The sequence below is a fragment of the Halichoerus grypus genome, chromosome 7, assembly GCF_964656455.1.
Source record: "Halichoerus grypus chromosome 7, mHalGry1.hap1.1, whole genome shotgun sequence".
Lineage (NCBI taxonomy): Eukaryota > Metazoa > Chordata > Mammalia > Carnivora > Phocidae > Halichoerus > Halichoerus grypus.
In genome coordinates this window covers 120,599,199-120,619,756 of record NC_135718.1, presented here as the reverse complement: position 1 = coordinate 120,619,756, position 20,558 = coordinate 120,599,199, and the positions used below count along the sequence as shown (strand labels likewise).

The 20,558-nt window shown below is 35.9% G+C and overlaps 1 protein-coding gene across 2 annotated transcripts in view; it reads left to right on the top strand.

Moving 5' to 3' along the window:
* Positions 1-20,558, top strand: part of SYT14 (synaptotagmin 14) — a 194,055-nt gene that overhangs the window by 8,039 nt on the left and 165,458 nt on the right. The window contains exon 2 of one of the 2 annotated variants that reach the window (XM_078078157.1): positions 4,611-4,658. In XM_078078157.1, the coding sequence (XP_077934283.1) occupies positions 4,611-4,658 (48 nt within the window). Of the gene's footprint in view, positions 1-4,610; positions 4,659-20,558 lie in introns of those variants that run through there. The other variant, XM_078078158.1, reaches the window with a different exon arrangement.

Genomic DNA, 20,558 nt, shown 5'->3' with positions numbered 1-20,558 from the left:
CAGTTTATCAGGATAAGTGACACAATTTAATTTTTGACTAATGCATATGTTTTGGTGACATCTTTAGATAAGGTAGAATTTAAGGTTTTTTTTAAGATTTATTTATTTTTTTAAAGAGAGTGTGAGTGGGGAGGAGGGTGGGGGGAGAAAGAGAGAGACAGACAGACTGAGGGAAACAGACTCCCCACTGAGCTAGGAGCCTGAAGCAGGACTTGATCCCACAGCCCTGAGATCATGACCTGAGCCGAAATCAAGAGTCGGATGCTTAACCCACTGAGCCACCCAGGTGCCCCAAATTTAAGGTATTTCTAAAGTAGCCTTGTGGTGTTTGAGAAGAAATTAATAGATACTGTAAATTGTAGTGACTTAGTTTATTGGTCAAAATTAACATGGTAGAAAAAATAAAGTCCAATTTTGAAAAGGACTCCTAGATCCATTTTAAATGAACTAAATCTTTAGGTTTAATTCCATTTTTGTATACTTGGGCATATTTTGATGGGAATATGACGTCACTGCGCATTTTCCTTCTGTAGGCGTATGGAAAAGTACATACTTTATAAATCCCTACCATTCCCCTACCCCTCCCACCCCTGCTTAAAAAGAAATTCCCATTTCCCAGGTACACTCTCAGTCATGTGCATCCATACACAAATACACACATTCATAGCATGTCTGCGTGTGCCCACACACATCTATTTCCTCTTAAACTATGTACTTACACCAATTGTAGAGGATTCTGCCAGTTTACATTATGCTCCTACATGGGTTTGCCTGAGGGGAAAGATGGTAACTTTGACTAAGCTTGTCATTTTCTGTCTATTTCTCATTTTCATGTTGCTGAGATGATTATTTCAAGAGCAGTGCTGGTATTATCTCTCAGAATAGTTTTGAGATCCTGACTTTTATTTAAATTACCTTAAAGGATTAGAAAACAATTTCATAATTTTTATTTTTTTCATAAAAATGAAGAACAGTCCATTTTTAAATTTCTTACTATATTAACCTTAGGGTCCCAATTATTTTTTCTGACAATAAACTAGTGACGCTGGGCAACTTAATGTTTAGTGCCTCAGTTTGTTTATTTGTAATGAGCTAGACAACTTTATTTCTGACTTCTGGTCACTTTTTATATTCTGTCATTCTCTTCTGGTCTCTAAGTCTTCATTATTGTTAATGTATTTGCAGTAAATTTGATGTGTGAAAAATTGTATAAGTTCATTTTGGGGATGATTATTCATTTTAGTAGAAGACTTCTTTCTTTCTAAAGAGATTGACTAATTTATTACTTTAAATAATCATTGCCCCAAATTGGCTCAGCTGCGGAAAACAGTATGGTGGTTTCTAAAACAGTATGGTAGTTTCTAAAACAGTATGGTGGTTTCTAAAAATAGAACTGTCATAAGATCCAGCAATCCCACAGCTGGGTATATATCTAAAGGAAATGAAAATAATATATTGAAGAGATATCTGTGTTTCCATGTTTATTGCAGCGTTATTCACAATAGCCAAGATATGGAAACAACCTAAGTGTCCATCAGCGGAAGAATGGATAGAAAGGTGGCATATGTATATACAATGGAATATTATTCAGCCCTAAAAAGAAGGAAGTCCTGCCATTTGTGACAACATGGATGGACCTTGAGGGCATTATGCTAAGTGGAATAAGTCAGACACGAGTGACAAATAGTGTATGGTATCACTTAAATGTGGAATCTAAAAAAAGCTGAACTTGTAAAAACAGTGGAATGGTGATTACCAGGGTGTGGGGGATGTGGGGGAATTGGGTAGATGTTGTTTAAGGGTAAAAACTTGCAACCCATAGATAAATAAGTCCTGGAGATCTAATGCACAGTACAGTGGTTATAGACAGCAATTCTATGTTATAAACTTAAAAGTTGCTAAGAGACCGGATCTTAATTGTGACTACCACAGACAAGAAGTGATAACTATGTGATGTGGTAGAGGTGTTAGCTAAGGCTATGGTGGTAATTGTATCGTGATATATAAATATCAAATCAACATGTACACCTTAAACTTACACAGTGTTCTATGTCAGTTATAGCTCAATAAAAATAATCAAAAATCATTCTTCTGTGCATTTGATGTGCATATTTGTTATATACATATATCAAGCCATCACGATGTTCACTTTAAATATCTTATAATTTATATGTTCAGCTATACCTCAATAAAGCTGAAATTTAAAAAAATCATTCCTCTTCTGCATTATGCTCTTAAAATCAGTAAACCATTTTTTGAATTGCCACCATATCTAAGTCAAGATATGCCTTCAGTGACTTGCCTTTTGCTTACAAATTTGATTCATTTGGAAACTTTTCAGATTTATTTTTAGAGATTTTAAAACAAGGCATGAAGTTTGTACAAAGTTCACTGTATCTCTGATTGAAAAAGTGTTTAAGCCTTTTGACTCCCAAACGTATTCATTAAAAACCTATACATTTAACATATAGAATGCATATTTCTTTTCCTTAACACTCTTACTGGTCTCTGAAAGGATTGGGGACAAAAGGAATATTGATTTCATTGTCCAATAATATAATAAAGTTTATTTAACTTTCTGTGTTTCTTTTGTACTTTTAAAGGAAGATTTTTTTTTTCTAAATTTTACTTTATTGACTGACATTTGTTTATCCTTAATATTCCTTTCCATTTCAGTAATAATAGTGATTGTTCTTGGTTTCTACATGTACATCATTGAAATCTCACTTGGTTAGAATTTTGGTAACAAATACCAGGAAGAGTAGAGCACAGTCTTTTCTTTTTTTTTCCCTAGTTATGATTTTTGTGCATACTTTGACAAATTTGACAATTGTCAATTGACTCTATAAATTTAAAATACAGTAATTATTTGACTTAGCTTTTTATTTATGAAGTTCTTTCATTTGATATAGATAAATCAAATACTTTTAAAAGTGGGAGTTAGCTTTCATGGTCATTTTGTAGTTTTGAGAAAAGTCTTATGTAATAGTTTTTATATAAGTTTATATATATTATACAATATATATAATAGTCTTATGTAATAGTCTTATATAATAGTTAATACTGAGCCTGTACAAACTGTGCATTTATATTTAAGCTTAGTTGTGTATACCAAAACCTAACCAATTTACATTAAATAAGGGGGAAGTCTAGTTTTAATTACGGGCTTTAAAAAGTACAGTCTTATTAACATGAATTAAGTACATAAGGCAAACTACGCTACATTACAAGTGTTTTCTTCTGGAGAATAGGCCTTAATGACCATATAAGAAATATTTTTATGTGAAAACATCAGTGATGGCATTAGCGTATGTTATAGTTACGTTATTGTTAATTATATGATTCTTCCAAATTTCTTGAAAATAGTTTCTTCTGTGATTTGGTAAATTTTCTCTTTCTAGTTTTTGCATAGGGTCTTCTCAGTATTAAAGCTATGTAGTATATAGTTGTAGCTTCAGCAAGTGATCAGTGGTAGCCCACTGGTAATATTCCAGTGAGTAAGGTCTCACTGTATTTACACTGAGGTTTGCTGAATAATGGTTGTTTCATAATCATCGCTTTAAGTTAGGTATTTCTTCTTGCTGAGTCTGTCTTCCTGATAACCAGTGATTAGTCTGTAGTGTTGATAATAATCATAAACCTGGCATTGTTACAACCAAGTTGGAATATAGCTCTAACCTACTTTAGCGATAGAAATACTGTTTTATAGTTTTTTAGCTTACTTCTCAGATGACCTACTTTTTTTTAGTGGATATCATGGTTTTTACCTCTCATGTTACTGCTGTAAGGTATTTCTATTTTTTGTAACTGTTATAAGAAATACACTTAACTATTCGTAACTGTTCATAATCTTCTGTAATGAGCTAAGGTTAAATTATTTAATATTTCTATTATGCAAAGTTTAAACATAATTCACAGCATAATTATAAGGTCATGCGTATATAGAACACTACAAAGTTTCATTTAGCTTACATTCATATAAAGCATTGGCATTATGTTTCAGAGTGAAGGAATCCCTATTTCTGGAGAGACTAGTAATATTACTTTTTAAATATTTTATGATAGAGTAATTTTTATAATCAAAGTAAGCTTTTGGTTAAATTTGTTTTTATCATACTATTTATAAAATTTGTCTTTTTACAGATTTATAAGAGTGGGTAGCTGAAGAACAGGGAAAAGATTGCATTTCATTTTATACCATATGAGTATATGTGTGAAAAAATATAAATAGGGCCTTTACAGGGTTGACCCTTCCATAGTAACTTACCTGTATATATTTAACCTCAGATCAAAAGAGCCTTCTCTCCTACGATGTTTCCTTCTAGATGATGTGAAGAGGTACTTAGGAAATGGTGATATGATATCAGCTCTTGAGAAGATTGCCGTTTAAAAATAACATGCTTAAATGAAGCCTCTTCATTACAAGACTTTATAAGATCTTAGTTTATGGGTTCAGGAAAATTCTGGATCTCAAGTTATATAGTTGAGTTTAAGGAAAATTAGGAAACTCTTTTTCCTGAGGTCATTGGTAAAAGCTAATTTAAAACAGTTCTTTGTAATAGACTCACATTATTTTCTCTTTTTAACGTCTAACAAAATTTTTTTAACAGGTGGAGAAAGAACCTGTGGAGTACATGAACTTATTTGTATTAGAAAAGGTAAGTCAATGCTATGCATGGATATTTAGATACAAAATGAACACTTCACAGCATATGTTAAATTTTAGTAAGACGGCAGATAATTTGGACTTAGAAAGAATAAAATTTAATAAATACTAATATTTCTTATTTGTATTATAGACTTAAGTATCCACAAAGTGCATATTGTTTATTATGTGGTTACTGAGAGTTGTTACTTTATATTTAGTTTTGTTGGGCTGATAAAGCCTGGTTTCTAGCATATTGGTTATTAGACATGGTGAAGAGGCAAAGAATGGAGGGTTTGATTTTTGTTCCCTTTCAGAATCTGGAATCTGAGTGCATGCTGATCTCCCATTGACTTCTGTTCTATTACTGTACCCCATCAGAGAGATGTGAGGAGTTGGTTGAAATTCAAATCGGGATCATGTCCAAAGACCACAACATCCTTTGACACCAACAGCTGTCTATGCTTCCTTAGAAGGAGCCACCTGACAACTGGGTGGTTCAACAAGGTGGCCCCAGGAAAGGTAATTCAGTTATTAGGTGGGAGGCAAGGAATCAGGTATTCTCTAGATTTGGAAGAATCAGGAGAACCTTAGGAGTCCCCACATTCATGAGTAATGAGAAAACAGTGAAATGGTGTGAAGAAAGGAAAAGATACACCTGGGGAGGCCAGGGGAGAAAGTCCTCATAAATTTAGTACTCTTTTCTATTTTTAAACTTGGGAGACTTTATTTTTCTTGCATCTCTCTTGAAAACTGACTTGGCCCTCCCGAGTCTGGCCAGCAAGCAGCACTTCTCTCCCTAATAAGTCACCCTAAGGAGGTTTGAGGTGGCGTCAGTATTTGTGATACCTGATTGGCATGCCAGGGAAATGCCAGCGTATTTTCAGTAAGTCTCCAACAGTTCTGAAAAGCCTCGGCTTCTTTAGAGTTGAAAAAAATTTCTAATCCTTCTTAGGTGAATTTGTGAGACCATTATTAACATGGTCATACTATAGTTTATGTTTCACTACCTGTGATTGCTGTACATTTAAAAACAATCTCCCTCCTTGATTAAAGTGTCGTTTATAATCTACCTTTCCTCTGGTACCATAAAGGAGAAAATTGAAGTCCATTTCCTAAAATCTCAAATTTTTTATTATGATTTTCATGCTATAACCATTGTTGATTTGTCCTTCTTATCTAAAACAGGTGAGAGAGGGGGCAAATGTATACATTGTTTTCTTCCACTATGTAAATATTTTTAAAACTTCTTCTATAGTAATTAATCTGGAATTACGAAAAATGTTTTAAATAATTTTACAGTTATTAACTTGTCCCACCAAAACTTTTTAAAACACAGAATTTATTTGGTGGGATAGCAGAAGACACTGTACACATCACTTGGAATCAAAAGTTGTTAAGGCTGTGGTTAGGCGAAATGAGAAGACAAGAACAGAGGCAGCTAGAAGGTAGGAGAATCAATGTGCAGAGGAGAGGGTCTTTTGTGGCTACAATGGGAACATAAAGCCACAGCAGAGAAAATAGTATAGATAGGGATAGATGATGATCCGAACATACCTTTTTATTATGGCTCTCCTTATTATTCTGTATTTATGTCTTAATTCCTATCCAGGTAGTTCGCAGATAATACCTTGCCCGGTTTTCTCTCTCTCAGTCCAGCTTTTTCACTTCCTTCTGCTTTTCATAGAATTTTAAATCTGTGATTAAAATTTATAAAAAATAATCCTACTGTAGCCATGTCATGGAAAATTTCTGAATCTCTATGTATGCCCTCAGCATTCAGTACAGTGTCCTGTTACAGTGGATGGATGTTCCATAAGTATTTAAATATTTCAAAATGAATGTTCAGAGCTAAAGCTTTTACATTTTAAGCTGGACTTTTGACAGAGTAGAGCATAAGAAGGTTATATAAAGTTGAGGAATTGTAATTAGTATCAGGGATTGTGGTAAAATGGCATCTCTGATGACATATTCGGCTTCTTTTTACCTGTTTGGCTGTCCCTTCTCTGTCTCCTTTGCTAGCTTCTCTCTCCCGTCAGACCTTCAAATACTGTAATGCATCCAAGTTTGGTGCTGGGCTTGCTTCACTTTTCCATCTTTTCCCTCTGTTTGCTTTAATTTAGTTCTCTCTTAAATGCCACACAAATTTATAAATCCAGCTCTGAGCTGTCTTCGAGCTCCCTGTTCTTCCATCCTGTATTTACTTGATCTTTCTATCTGGATGTCTGCCAGAAACAAAAACTTGGCATGTCTCAAATGCAAGTCTTGATTGTCTCACACGAGCCTGTGCTTTCCTCAGTCTTCCTCATCTCTGTTAATAGAAAGCCCAGTCTATCCAGTTGCTCAAGTCCGAACTTAAGAATAACTGTTATTTCACTCATTCTGTCTTTCTTATTTAATATATTAGCTGGTTCTGCCAGTTCTACCTTCAAAATAGATTTTGAAGCCATCCTCTTTTTTCCATCCTGCTGTTATCCTTGTAGCCTGCATTTCTCTCTTCTCTTGCCTAAGCAACTGTAATAATTTTCTAACTGGTTTCCCTACTTCCACTCTTCTCTCCTTTAGTACACACCAATGAGCCTTTTTTTTTTAACCCAATGATCTTTTTAAATATAAATGAGGTTTATGTGTATTAATGTATATCAGGCTTTAAATATATGTCCTCTTCTGTGGATTCCCATTATACCTGGCATAAAATCAGAGAGCCTTACCCTGATCTATAAAGCCTTACATTGTAGCATCAACTCAAAGTCCAAAACGTCATCTAAATATCATCAGCTCCTCATCTAAAATCATTTATATCAGGTGTGGGTGAAACTCTGGGTATGATTTGTCCTGGCTCAAAATTCCTTTCCTATCTGCAGACCTGTGAAACTAGCAAACAAGTTACCTGCTCTCCAAATACAACGATGGAACAGGCATAGGATAACAGTTACAGACATTTCCATCCCAAAAGTGAGAAAATGGAAGGAGGAAAGGAGTCACTGGTACTTAGCAATTTTGAAACTTGAAACTGGGAAAAAGCTTTAGGTTTCAAGGCCTGGGAATCACACTGTCTAGCTCTTGACCCTGAAGTGTGAGGCTCCACCCTCTGGGTTTAAGTCTCTACCCTTGGAGTCATCCGTCCTTTTTCCTGAAAGCTAGTATATGTTTGCACTGGTTTTCTGCCTGTAGAATTATGTTAGGCCATCAGTCTTGTCTTTTGTCCTCTTGACCCTTTCAGTTCAAGCTGGCAGGATGTATATATAATATTCTCAAAAACCTCGTGAGTCTTCTCAGTATGTCATCGGGATTCATTCTGTTAGACAAGGTGCTCCTCCACAAGTCTTTCTTGGATTACTCAATCTCTTTCTTTGGCTTTTTCAGATTGGGGTTCAGGGGAGTAGTATGTTTAATCTCTTCAGAGAGCCCTCTGTGTCACTGAATATTTGTTTTTTTGAGACACTGGCAAAAGGATGTCTAGCTACACCCTTGGTTCCAGAGTGTGCTTTCTTGATGTTGAATCCCTAATTTTAACATAATTCACAATCTGGATAGGCTGAGGATTTTCCAAATCATGAAGTCCTGGTGCCTTTTTACTTAAAAGTTTTTCCCTCAATTTATCCGTTTCCTCCCAAGGTTTACTAAAAACAGCATGAAGAAACCTGGCCATCCTTTCAGCACATTGCTTGGAAATCTCCTTAGTTAAATACCCAAGTTCACTGTAATTTCCATATAACTGAAGGACACAATTTAGCCAGGCCCTCTGCCACTGGGTCATAAGGATCTCCTTTCTCTGGGTTCCAGTAACCTGCTCTTCCTTTCTTTCTGGCTTCTCACCAGCAGCACCTTTAACGTTTATGTTTCCATAGTGGTCCCTTTATGACTGTTTAGGTCATCTAGATCTAAGACCGTATAGGTTTTTTTCTGCCATGCACCTCATTTTTTCCCCCCCTCAGTCCTCACTAGCAGAATCATTAACACCTGTGTTTCTACTAAAAGGCAATAAATATTTCTCAAGGCAATTTAGGCTTTTTCTGTCATGGTCCCCAGAATTCTTCAGACCTCTCCCCATTGCCTAATTCCAAAGCCACTTCCGTGTGTTAGGTATTTGTTAGAGCAGCACCCCAATTTCAGGTACTGAAATCTGTATTCGTTTCCTACGGCTGCTGTAACAAATGACCACAGCTTTGGTGGCTTAAAACAGCACAAGCTTATCCTCTTACAGTTCAGGGGACCAGAAGTCCAAAGTCAGTTTCACTGGGCTAAGGTCAAGCTTTTCTTTGGGAGGCTCAAAGGGAGGCTCTCTTTCCTTATCTTTTCCATCTAGAGGCCACCTGTGTCCGTGGCTTGTGGTCCCTTCCTCCCATCTTCAAAGCCTGCCACTCCCCAAAGGCTGCTTCTGATGTTCTATTTCTTTTTTCTCCTACTCATTCAGATTGCCTACCTCCCTCATCTAAGGACTCTTGTGATTCCATCAGGCCTAGTAGGATGATCCACTCTAATCTCGCCATCTCAAGATCCTTAACACAACGAAATATGCAAAATCCCTTTTTGCCATTTTGGGTAATATTTACTGGTTCTGGGGATTGGGACATGGATATCTTTGAGAGGCTTTTGCTCAGCCTGATACACTTACATAGTCTGAGCCCTGCCCACTTCATGTTTTTTGTATCTATGTATACTGTCTCTTACCCACTATGCTTCAGCTACGTTGGTTTTATTTTTCTTCATTAAATGTCCAGGCTTGTTTCTGGCTAAAGATTTTATTACAGGTTATTTTCTCTGCCTGTAATACTCTCCCCCACCAGCTCTTTGAGTGACTGACTCCTCTAATCCTTGAGGTCTCATTCCAAGTGTTACTTTCTCAATTACACATTTCCTACTGACCATATCTAAAGTAGCCCTTTCTATTCTTTAATCTTAATGATATCATCCTATCCATTTAGTAACATCTATCTTAATTGGCGCTTATCACTTAGATAGTTAGTTACTTTTTTGCGGAGGAACTCTGTGTCCCTCCATCAAATATAAGCTCTAATTGGGTAGGAGCTTTGATTGATTTGTTCACTGATGTCTCCCCAGTGCTGAGAATTACATAGAACATATGGTAGATACTTAATAAATGTTTGTGGAGTTAATGAATGAGTGATTGAATTGGATTTAGCTGAATTAATCTTGAATAATTTTATTCGGTGCTTACCAGTTAGGAGGCATTTATTGAACACTTTCTCTGTGCAAGTACAATCCTAAATGTAATGACGATGAAGATTTCTTTTTTCAGTAATATTTTAAACTAGATAATATAAAATTTTCTGCAGTAAAACACCTAAAAACACTGGAGAAAATATTAGCATATATACCTTTAAATGTATTTTTAAGCCCAGAGAAAAGTTAGGGAACCATCAGAGTTAAAAAAATATGGAGGCTCCTCAGGGAAATACAAATCAAAACCATGTTGAGATACCATTCCACCCCCACTAGGGATGGCTAAAATCAAAAAGACAATAACCAGTGTTGATGAAGATGTAGAGAAATTGGAACCTCACACGTTACTGGTGGGATTATAAAGTGCTACAGCCACTTTGGAAAAGAGTTTGGCATTTCCTCAGAAAGTTAAACATAGAGTTACCAGATGACCCGGAAATTTTATTCCTAGGTATATAACCAAGAAAATTGAAAACTGTGTTCACACAAAAGCCTGTATTGTAATAGTCATAACATCATCATTCATAATAACCAAAGTAGAAAAAAACCTAAATGCCCACGAGGTGATGGATGAATTTTGTTGACTAAACAAAATGGGGTCTATCCATATAAAGGGGTATTATTCAATAAAAAGGAATGAGGTATTGATACATGCTACTATATGGACAAACCTTGAAAACATTATCCTAAGTGAAAGAAGGCAGACATAAAAGGCCACATATTTTATGATTCTGTTTATATGAAATGTCCAGAATAAGCAAATCCATAGAGACAGAAAGTAGATAGTGGTTTCCCGGGGCTGGGAGAGAGAGGGAATGGGGAGTGACTGCTGATGGGTACAGTTTCTTTCTGGGGTGATGAAAATGCTCTGAAATGAAACAGTGGTAATGGTCGCACAGCTCTGTGAATATACTGAAATCCATTGAATTGCACACTTTAAAGGATGGAATTTATAATGACTTATATGTCAATAAAGCTGTTTTTTTTTTTTAAACCCAGGAACTGAAAACTAGAGCTATAGGTTCACAGCCATAGACTTCTCATATGGTGGCCAACAGGCCAATACCTAACAGATGAGGTAGATACCGTGTGACTTTTTAATCTCCCCTTAAGGAGGCACATGGTATCACTTGTGCTGGACTATCTGGGCACAAGCATTGGCAGGCCTGCCTGGGTTCAAGGGGAGGAGACTCTTCATGTGAGTAGCGCCAAAGAATTTGTAGCCGTTAAAAAAAAATCAATATCCTATATGCTTATGTTAGAAAAGAAAAGAATGCAATTTATGAGACAGGCATTCAGTGTAAGAAGTTAGAGCTATCTTCTCATAAGCTATGAGAATGTCGAAAGAAGAAAAGAGTAAAGATAACACCAAATTAATCAAATAGAAGCAGAGATACAATAAAGATAAACAACGAAAATGCCAGTACTTTGGAAAGGTTTATGAAATAGATCTCTAGTATGGCTAATTAAGAACATAATACAGAAGCCACAGGTAAATCATGTTAGGCTTGTAAAAGGGGTATAATTGCACCTACAAGTGAGCTTTCAAATATCCTAAAAGCATTAATGACTTCTTGTTAGTAAATTTGAAGTTGTAGATGAAATGGACAATTTCAGAGAAAAATATAATTTATTTAATTTATTATTTTTTAAAGATTTTATTTATTTATTAGAGAAAGAGAGCAAGCGAGCACGAGCAGGGTGAGGGACAGAGGGAGAAGCGACTCCATGCTGAGCAGGGGGCCTGATGTGGGACTGGATCCCAGGCCCCTGGGATCATGACCTGAGCCGAAGGCAGCCGCTTAACTGACTGAGCCACCCAGGCGCCCAAGAAAAATATAATTTAAACTGATAGTAAAGTTAAATTAATCATAAGTGGGTTTTTTTTTTTTTTCAGGAAACAGCCATTCAGTTTTCAAAGAAAAAAGGACCCAATCTTGTGAAAACTGTTCCACTGACTAAAAGAAATGGAACATTACCCCAAATTACTTCATGAGACTAGAATATAATCTTGATACTAATCCAGAGTAGTACAGTATGAGAGAAGGAAATACATGTTGATCTTACTTAGAAATATGAATGTAAGAATTAGCAAAACAAATCCTGCAGTGGTTTGAGAAAAACATATAAACATATGACAAGTTGAATCATTCCAAGAATGTTGTATGGGAATCTGTTCATAAGGTTTACCGTGTTGATTATGTGAGCATCCCAATAGAAGCATTTGATAAATTTATCATTCACTTATAATAAAAGCTCTTACCCTAAGACTATAAAGAAACTTCTTAAACCTAATAAAGGGTATCTGTCAAAAATAAGTAAGCAACTAAATACTTAATGATGAAATATTAGAGGCACGAATGTTGCTATTTAACATCATACTGGACAGTTTAGCCAGTAGTAAGCCAGGACAGAGAAATAGAAAATATCAGTTTAAAAATGAAGGGATAATGCTAATATTATTCATAGGTGATGTTGATTATCTACACAGAAAATCCAAGAGACTTTATAAACAAATTAATAGAATAAGAGAGTTCAGTAAATTTGATTAATGCAAGATCACTATATAAAAATAAAGTAACATTTTTATATGTAATAAGCAACAAACAATTAGAAAATGCAATAAAAGATCTCTTTTATAGAGTATTGTGATATCTTTAATATACCCAGGGACAAATTGAATAAAACATGTATGACTTTTATGAAGAAAATGAAAAAGCTTTATATATAGACTTAAAGAAAACATGTAAATGAAGAGAGAAATAATTTTTCCGAGTAGAAATATGCAGTATGTTTAAATTGGCAGTACTCCCCAAATTAATTTATAAATTTAATGGAATTCTAATCTAAACCCCAACAAGAATTTTCAGGGAATGTACAAGTTATTTCTTAAATGTATATGGCAGAGCAAATAGCCAAGAATAACTAAAATAGCTTTGAAGTAAAGGAATGTAGTAGGGGGTATGTATTAATTAAAATATTCATTTGGTTGCTCTATGAGAGATTAAGTGACTGAACAAGAAAGGTTTATTTCTCTCTTAATGTAGAAGTCTAAGCTGATAGGCAGAATGGACTTAGCTGATTCTACTTAGTGAGTTTCTTCTGTCTTGCTCTGATGTGCTCCAGGATGTTGTCTTTCTTGGCATGTTTGAAGTTACCGTGTCCACATTCCAGTTGCCAGAAAGGGAAAGGGAGAAAGCAGCTCTTTTTTTTTTTTTTTTTAAGATTTTTATTTATTTTTCAACAGAGAGACAGTGAGAGAGGGAACACAAGCAGGGGGAGTGGGAGAGGGAGAAGCAGGCTTCCTGCAGAGCAGGGAGCCCGATGCGGGGCTCGATTCCAGGACCCTGGGATCATGACCTGAGCTGAAGGCAGACGCTTAACGACTGGGCCACCCAGGCACCCTGAAAGCAGCTCTTTTTAAGGCCGTGATCCAGAGTTGCAAACACGTGACTTCTACTCACATGTCATTGGCCAGAATTTAGTCACAGGGCCATACATAGCTACAGGGGAAGTTGAGACTAGTTCTGCCAGGTGGCCCTTCACACTGAATCCGGGAAGTTGATTCCGTAACTAAACAAGAGAGAGAAAGAATGACCTTGGGTGGCAGGTAGCCATCTCTGCTTCAGGGATTTGCCCTGCTGATGATCCAGAGCTTCTTGTAAAGTTACACTGATTAAGATAGTATGGAATTGGGCCAGATATAGGCAGATAGTCTAATGAGACATGATAAAGAGAACAGAAGCAGATACTCTTACACAAGGAAGCTTAGTTTACGTGAAAGGTGATACCACAATTCAGTGGAATAAAGATGGACTACTTATTAAATGATGCTGAGAAAATTGGTTATCCATATAAAAAAAATAAAAGGTCTGTGTTTCATGCTGTAAACTGAAATACTATTTGGATTAACTTTAAAAGTTTTAAGAGAATATTTGAAATCACTGTGATTTCAGTGTGGGAAACAAGTTTTGAAGTCACAGAAAGCACAAGCTCTGAAGGAAAAGATTGATAAATTTTACCATTTTTAAATTTAAAACTTTTGTTCAATAAGAGCTACTATAAGCAGGTACACAAGACAAGTCACAAAATGGGAGGTGCTGTTTGCACTGCATACGGTCAATGAGAGTTAGGGTTCATAGTACATGATGACCTCTGGTGTATTCTTAAGGTTTCCTGACCTGTATGTGCACGGCCCTGTTCACGGTGCTGGGAGTAGAACACGTAGAAATGGCTGCCCGCGTGGAGCTTACCTTCTAGAGGAGGGAGACTGATCATCTTTTATCTCATTTGAACCAGACTGTCTTGAAGTGGTCACCTGTGGTTCGTTGTGTCCTGCTCATTACCGGTCTAGGAGGCCTTTATGATTTCTTACAAGTATAACCTTAAATAATAATTTAAACTTTATCAGTTAGCATCTTAGGGGGAATAGTTACCACCTATCTTATACGATTGTTGACAGAGGATCTTGCTTCTTAGTGGTAGGTTTATATATTATGGGCCTGGCTTACAAAGTATCTTGAATCTATTCAATTCTGATAGTTTCTTATCCTAATACAGTTGTAAAGAGAGTAAAAGCCATAAGAGATGAGGAGAATTTGGAGATGATAGCTAGAATGCTTATAGTTTAATGGAGCTAGCTGGGGAAGCTGAACTTGGTGCTACTTTTCCCAGCTGATGACATTACTTTTCTTGCTTTAGGTGGGTGGCTGCCATTGCTTTGTGCGTGATGAACGATAATCCACTTAACTTTTCATCTTTTTTTTTTTTTTTGCCTATGGCCTCAGATTCTCCCTTTCAGCTGGGAAGACAGATTTATTCTCTCTCTTTCTCTTCCCCCTTCAATAGTGCATCCTGGGCTTTTCCCCTCTTTTGGTGGTGTTTTTAGCTATCTCTTTTTGGGGGAACATGAGATAAGTATCTGATAATGTAAATGATAATTTTGAATATAGAATCTGCACTCCCCCCAAACCATGATATATATAAGGGAGTGAACTATATTTTGACTTTTGGGGGGCTGGTGTAGGGTAGGAATTTTTTGGTTAGTGACCAAACTTGGCTTTCAAACCTTTTCTGGCTCTAATGATCCAGAGTAGAAAAATAATAAAGTACTTTTTCTTATTTCTGGTATTTGGTAGAGCTAGTATTTAGTAGAAAGATTATAGGATTTAGAATCAGGAAACTTGGCCTAAGTTTCCCGGTTTGCTCCATCTAGGTGGCGCAACTGAATAAGTCACTAAATTCTTGGGAGTCTCAATTGCCTTATATATAAAGTAGAGATAGAATTAATGCTATCTATACTAATCTCACAAGAATTATGAAGACTGAATGAAATAAAAGTATATGAAAGCCTTTGTAGCAAGTAAACTGGTATATATACATATTATTATTATCCTACTGATGGAGGTAGGGACACTCTGGAACTTGTAGAGATGGGCCAGATGGATTCTGTACAAATCTTGAAAGTATGTTCTGATTGTTCTATTGCTCGTTCATTCAGTGGTATGACATTTAGGATTTTGTTTTTTTTGTTTTTGTTTCTGTTTTTTAGGATTTTGAATGTGTGAGAATTACTAGTGAGTTGGTAACATGAGTCTACCAAAGTGTTCCAATAATTCATGTTACTGATGTTAATGAATTGATGTTAATTCATGTTAATGAATGTTGGCATATAAGCAGACCTCTGTATTCAATTTCTATGCAAATCCAATAAAATTATTATTCTTTTATTGTTAGATCAACACTCAAATGTAAAATAACTAAAAATCATGTAAAAACCATAAATCTGTCCTATTCCTCTAATTTACTTCTTTGTTGTGATTACATAGTAGTATGTTATAAATAATGTGCTCTTTTTCTAAGTATTCAATTTAATTTGAATTTATTTTTTAAAAATATCTAGAATTGTAATAGTTCTTCCCTTTTATACTGTGTGGGGTGAACTGAGGAGACCCTGGACCTTGGGGCCACAATCCAGCCCATCCCAAAGATGTCACCAAAGGTCCTTGGTCTAGTCATGAGAAGAATTCAAGGACAGACAGCACAGCAAAGGAGAGACACAGTGGGGAAAGTTTATTAAAGTGAAAGTACACTCTTGAGATGTGAGAATGGGTGAACTCAAGAGAGAGAGAACACATGCTGTGCGCCCTGGGGTTTCGGTTTCTATCTTTTATTGACAGTTTTTAATTAGGGGGTGGAATATTCATTACTCGAGGTGGGGTTTTCTTGGAAGCAAGGTTTCCTTGCCTTCTCTTCCTTATTTGGTGAGGGGTTTCCTGTCCTGGCACTTGCCATCTTCGGCCTGTCTAGTTTGTTATGGCTTCTTGGGAAGTGCTGCCAGGACAGGCCTCTCAGACTTTCCCCAGTAGCTGGCCATGACTTCCTCTTCACTAGCTTCCAGTTATCACGTTAGAACATAACTTAATTGCCTGCTCTAACAATACTGTTTTCAGTTTTTCTTGCTCTTAGGATAGCTCTCTTTCCCTTTGACATATAGCTCAGTGACTTCTAGAAAGTGCTAATAAGAGATAGTCTTGAATTGAGGGGACAATAGATTTTTGTAGCTGCTCTGTTAGAGTACATTTTAAGCTTTTTTTTTCTGGCTCAAGAATTTTCAATTAGATTGTGAATTTACAGCGCCTTGATGGTAACAAAGAATAGGGCGTTTGCTACTATAATTACAATGACACTTTCATTTACAGTTTAATAGAAGGTGGAAATCATGGCACTATATTTTCTTTGATTCATTCTCAGCTTCCTTGAACTTCTTAATGAGAGGTTTATGTGCACCCAGAGAGACAAGAGCCTACCGCATTGACTGCATTGACTCATACTTGTTATTTTTAGTTTTATATCCAAATTGAGGCTGCTGCATTAAGTAAGTAAGGCAGACCCTCAGTATTTGAAGGGGGGCCTGAATTTCAGAAGATAAAGGCAGAGAATATTTTAAGGTCACAGGAGTACAAGAATCTGGAGTAATCATCATAAAAATGGAGAGCAAAGCCCTGATGAAGACCATGCGAGAGCCAGTCCTATACCTCAGCAAGTCCTACCTTCCTCTGAAATACTTATGTCTACATTTTCTCTCTTCTCCCCTTATTCCTTTTTCTAAAGCCCGTATTAGTTGGAGTCCTGTGAGTATATATAAAACTAAAGCATTTTAAAGAATGACATCTGTGGACCAACGTCTGAAAGCCAAAGCCTATTTTAGTTTTTCCTAGCCCATAAGCATTATTCAGCTGTGTTCTATACTCTTTAATAACTAACACTCAGGAAGGAAAAGAAATTCATTTATTTGGTGCCAGAATAGAAGGACTGGAATGTTTTTCACTGCCCAGTCCTTGGTGCAAGGGAAGTGGTCTATTCATACTTTTGCACAGGGTAGATGACTCACTGATCTGAAACTGAGATGTCCAGAGTCTATATACCTATGCTTTTTTTTTTTAACCCTTGAGAGAAGAGGATTAGGGATGGATTCTTGATACCATCCTGACAGAATTGATGTCTTACATGGTGGAGGTTGGATATATACTAATTAATTTAATGTTGGTTTAAGTACTTATTTTACTTAGTGAATTTCATGCATATTATATGTTATGGCTGGGTTCTTTTGATCAATTAAATTTTCTGGTTATTTATGTTGGCCTATGACCATTTTCAAGAGGAGGGAAAATATCCACAGAGGACAGTTTCCATACATCAGCTAAAATATGCTTCATCTTTTCCACCTTTCAATCACAGAAGATAGATAACCATAGAGGAACCTTTTAAGAAATGTATCCACAAAGTTAATGTATCTGGTGATATGGCTTTGGTTTGGAGATGATTTCCCTAAAGAATCAGTTGTTCAGCTCAGTTGTTTCAGCTTAGTGAAAATGTGAGTGGGCATCTTTGGTCCACTTGGAATTTATTTCAGTCTAAAGTGTGAAGGAAGGATCCAGCTTTACATTTATCTATAACTGATTAATCAGTTATATAAATACCAGTTATTGAATAATTCATCCTTTTCTTACTAATTTGAAGTACCACTGTTATATACTATATTGTACATATGTGGGTCAGTTTCTGTATTTAGATTTTTTTCTTTCACTGATCTGTCTTTTCTGGAACAACTAGTACACTGCTTTTATTATTGTGGCTTTTATTATCTGGGAGAAAGGGCTTCTTGCATTAATGTTTATTTAAAATTTTTGCTGATTCTCCTATGTTTATTTTTCCAGATGAATTTGGAATCACCTTGTCAGGTTTCCCCTCCTATAACTTATGTCCCACTCCCTTCCCCTAAATTAATCCTAATGGGATTGGGTTAATTCTTAAATACATTTATCTTACTATATGTTGGCTAATTGAATTTAAATAAATTTAAAAAATACATTTATCTTTCCATTATCTTGTATCTTCCAGTTCAGTTTTATAGGCATGCACATTTCTTACTGAGTTATTCTTATATTGCATTTTTTTTATATTGTGACTATGCCTTTATTTTATTTTTTTAAATTAACATATAATGTATTATTTGTTTCAGGGGTACAGGTCTGTGATTCATCAGTCTTACACAATTCACAGCACTCACCATAGCACATACTTTTATTGCATTTTATATGTGTTTTTTTTTTTGTGAATGGGACCTTTTATTTCTATCTAGTCATTTTTTGCATATGAAAAAGTTAATTATATGTATATTTATTTTGTAACTGACGATGACTATGAATGAATGCATGGTTTGGTTAAGGAAATCAAACAGCATGCTATAGTGTTGATTTAATATTTTTTTGTGTTATAAGATATTGAGGGTCCGCAAGACCCACCTCTGTATTTGAAGATTTGCTAGGACTCGTAGACTTAGCATGTAGTTGTACTCATGGCTAAGATTTATTACAGCAATGTAACAAAGATGCACAGTCGGATCGTAAGGAAAAAAGGACATGGATAGAATTTGGGGGAATGTACATGCAGCCTTCCTTATGGAGGACATTCTTTGCACAGCAGAGAATGTGGGGCAACATCAGTGCGATGTTTCTTTTTGTCTGTTAAAAACTCCAGTAAATATTCAGAGCTCAAGGTTTTTATATGGGACTGGTCACATAGGCACCTAGCTTGTAGCAAAATTCCAGCCTCCCAGAAGGAAAGCAGAGGTTCAGCATAAAACAGAGTGTCTACACAAATAGTCTTGGCACAGGAAACCATTCTTACCAGTTAATTGTGGATTGGGAGCACTCCGAGAGCCAGGTTCCCAAATGCTAACCAAGGGCCAGCCTTGCAAACAGATCTTTTTAAGGATAGCAGTCTTACACCTGCTATGTTAGCTCTTTTCTATACAGAAAGTCAGTGCCAAAGAAGGGCATATTTTGAAGAAAGCCATTTTGAGTTAATTTTTGTATATGATGTACTATGCAGATCAAAGATCACTTTTTGCAAATGGATATCCAGTTGTCTCAGCATCATTTGTTGAAAAGACTTTCCTGTCTCCATTGAAAATTCCTTTGTCCCTTTAAAAAAAAAATCAATAGATCATATATTTATGGGTCTGTTTCTGTATACTCTGTCTCGCTCTATTGATCTATTTGTCTGCCTTGTTGCTGATACCAAACCATCTTGATTATTGTAGTTTATTATCACCCTTTTTAAAAATGGTTATGTAATTAATATATAACATAGTTTCAGTTGTACAACTTAATGATTTGATAAATGTATATATTGTCAAGTGATCACCACAGTAAGTCTAAACATCTCAACACATAGCTACAAAATGTTATTCTTGTGATGAGAACTTTTAAGATTTACTCCCTTAGCAACTTTCAAATATACAATATAGTATTATTAACTGTAGTCCCCATGCTGCACATTATATCCCCAGGACTCACTCATTTTACAACTGGAAGTTTGTACCTTTTGACCCATTTTGCTTATCTCCTATCCTGCCTTTGGCAACCACTAATCTATCCTTTGTATCTGTAAGTTTCTGTTGTTTTCTGTTTTGTTTTAGTTCTTAGATTCCACATACCATGCTGTGCATTAGACCTCCAGAACTTACTCATCTTATAGATGGAAGTTTGTACTCTTTGACTAACATTTCCTCATCTTCCCATCCCCCAACCTCTGGCAACCACCATTCTATTCTCTATGAGTTTGGCTTTTTTAGATTCCACATGAGTAAGATTATATGGTATTGTCTTCCTCTGTTTCACCTACCATAATGCCCTCGAGGTACATCCACATTGCAAAAGGCAGGATTTTCTTCTTTTTTATGGCTGAATAGTATTCCATTATGTGTGTGGGGAGGTGGTATATATATATATATGTAAACACATATATACACATATATGCACACATACACCACATTTTCTTTCTCCATTCATCTGTCGATGGATACTGAGGCTGTTTCCATATCTTAGCTGTTGTAAATAATGGTGCAGTGAACATGGGTGTGCACATATCTTTTCAAGTTAGTGTTTTCATTTCCTTCAGATAAATACCCGGAGGTGGAATTGTTGGATTATATGGTAGTTCTATTTTTAAGTTTTTGTGGAACCTCCGTACTCTTTCCCATAGTGGCTACACCAATTTACATGCCCACCAGCAGCACACCAGAGTTTTGTTTTCTCCACATCTTTGCCAGCACTTGTTCCTTCTTGTCTTTTTGTTAATAGTCATTTAAACAAGTGTGAAGTGATATCTCATTGTGGTTTTGATTTGTATTTCCCTAATGATTAGTGATGTTGAGCAC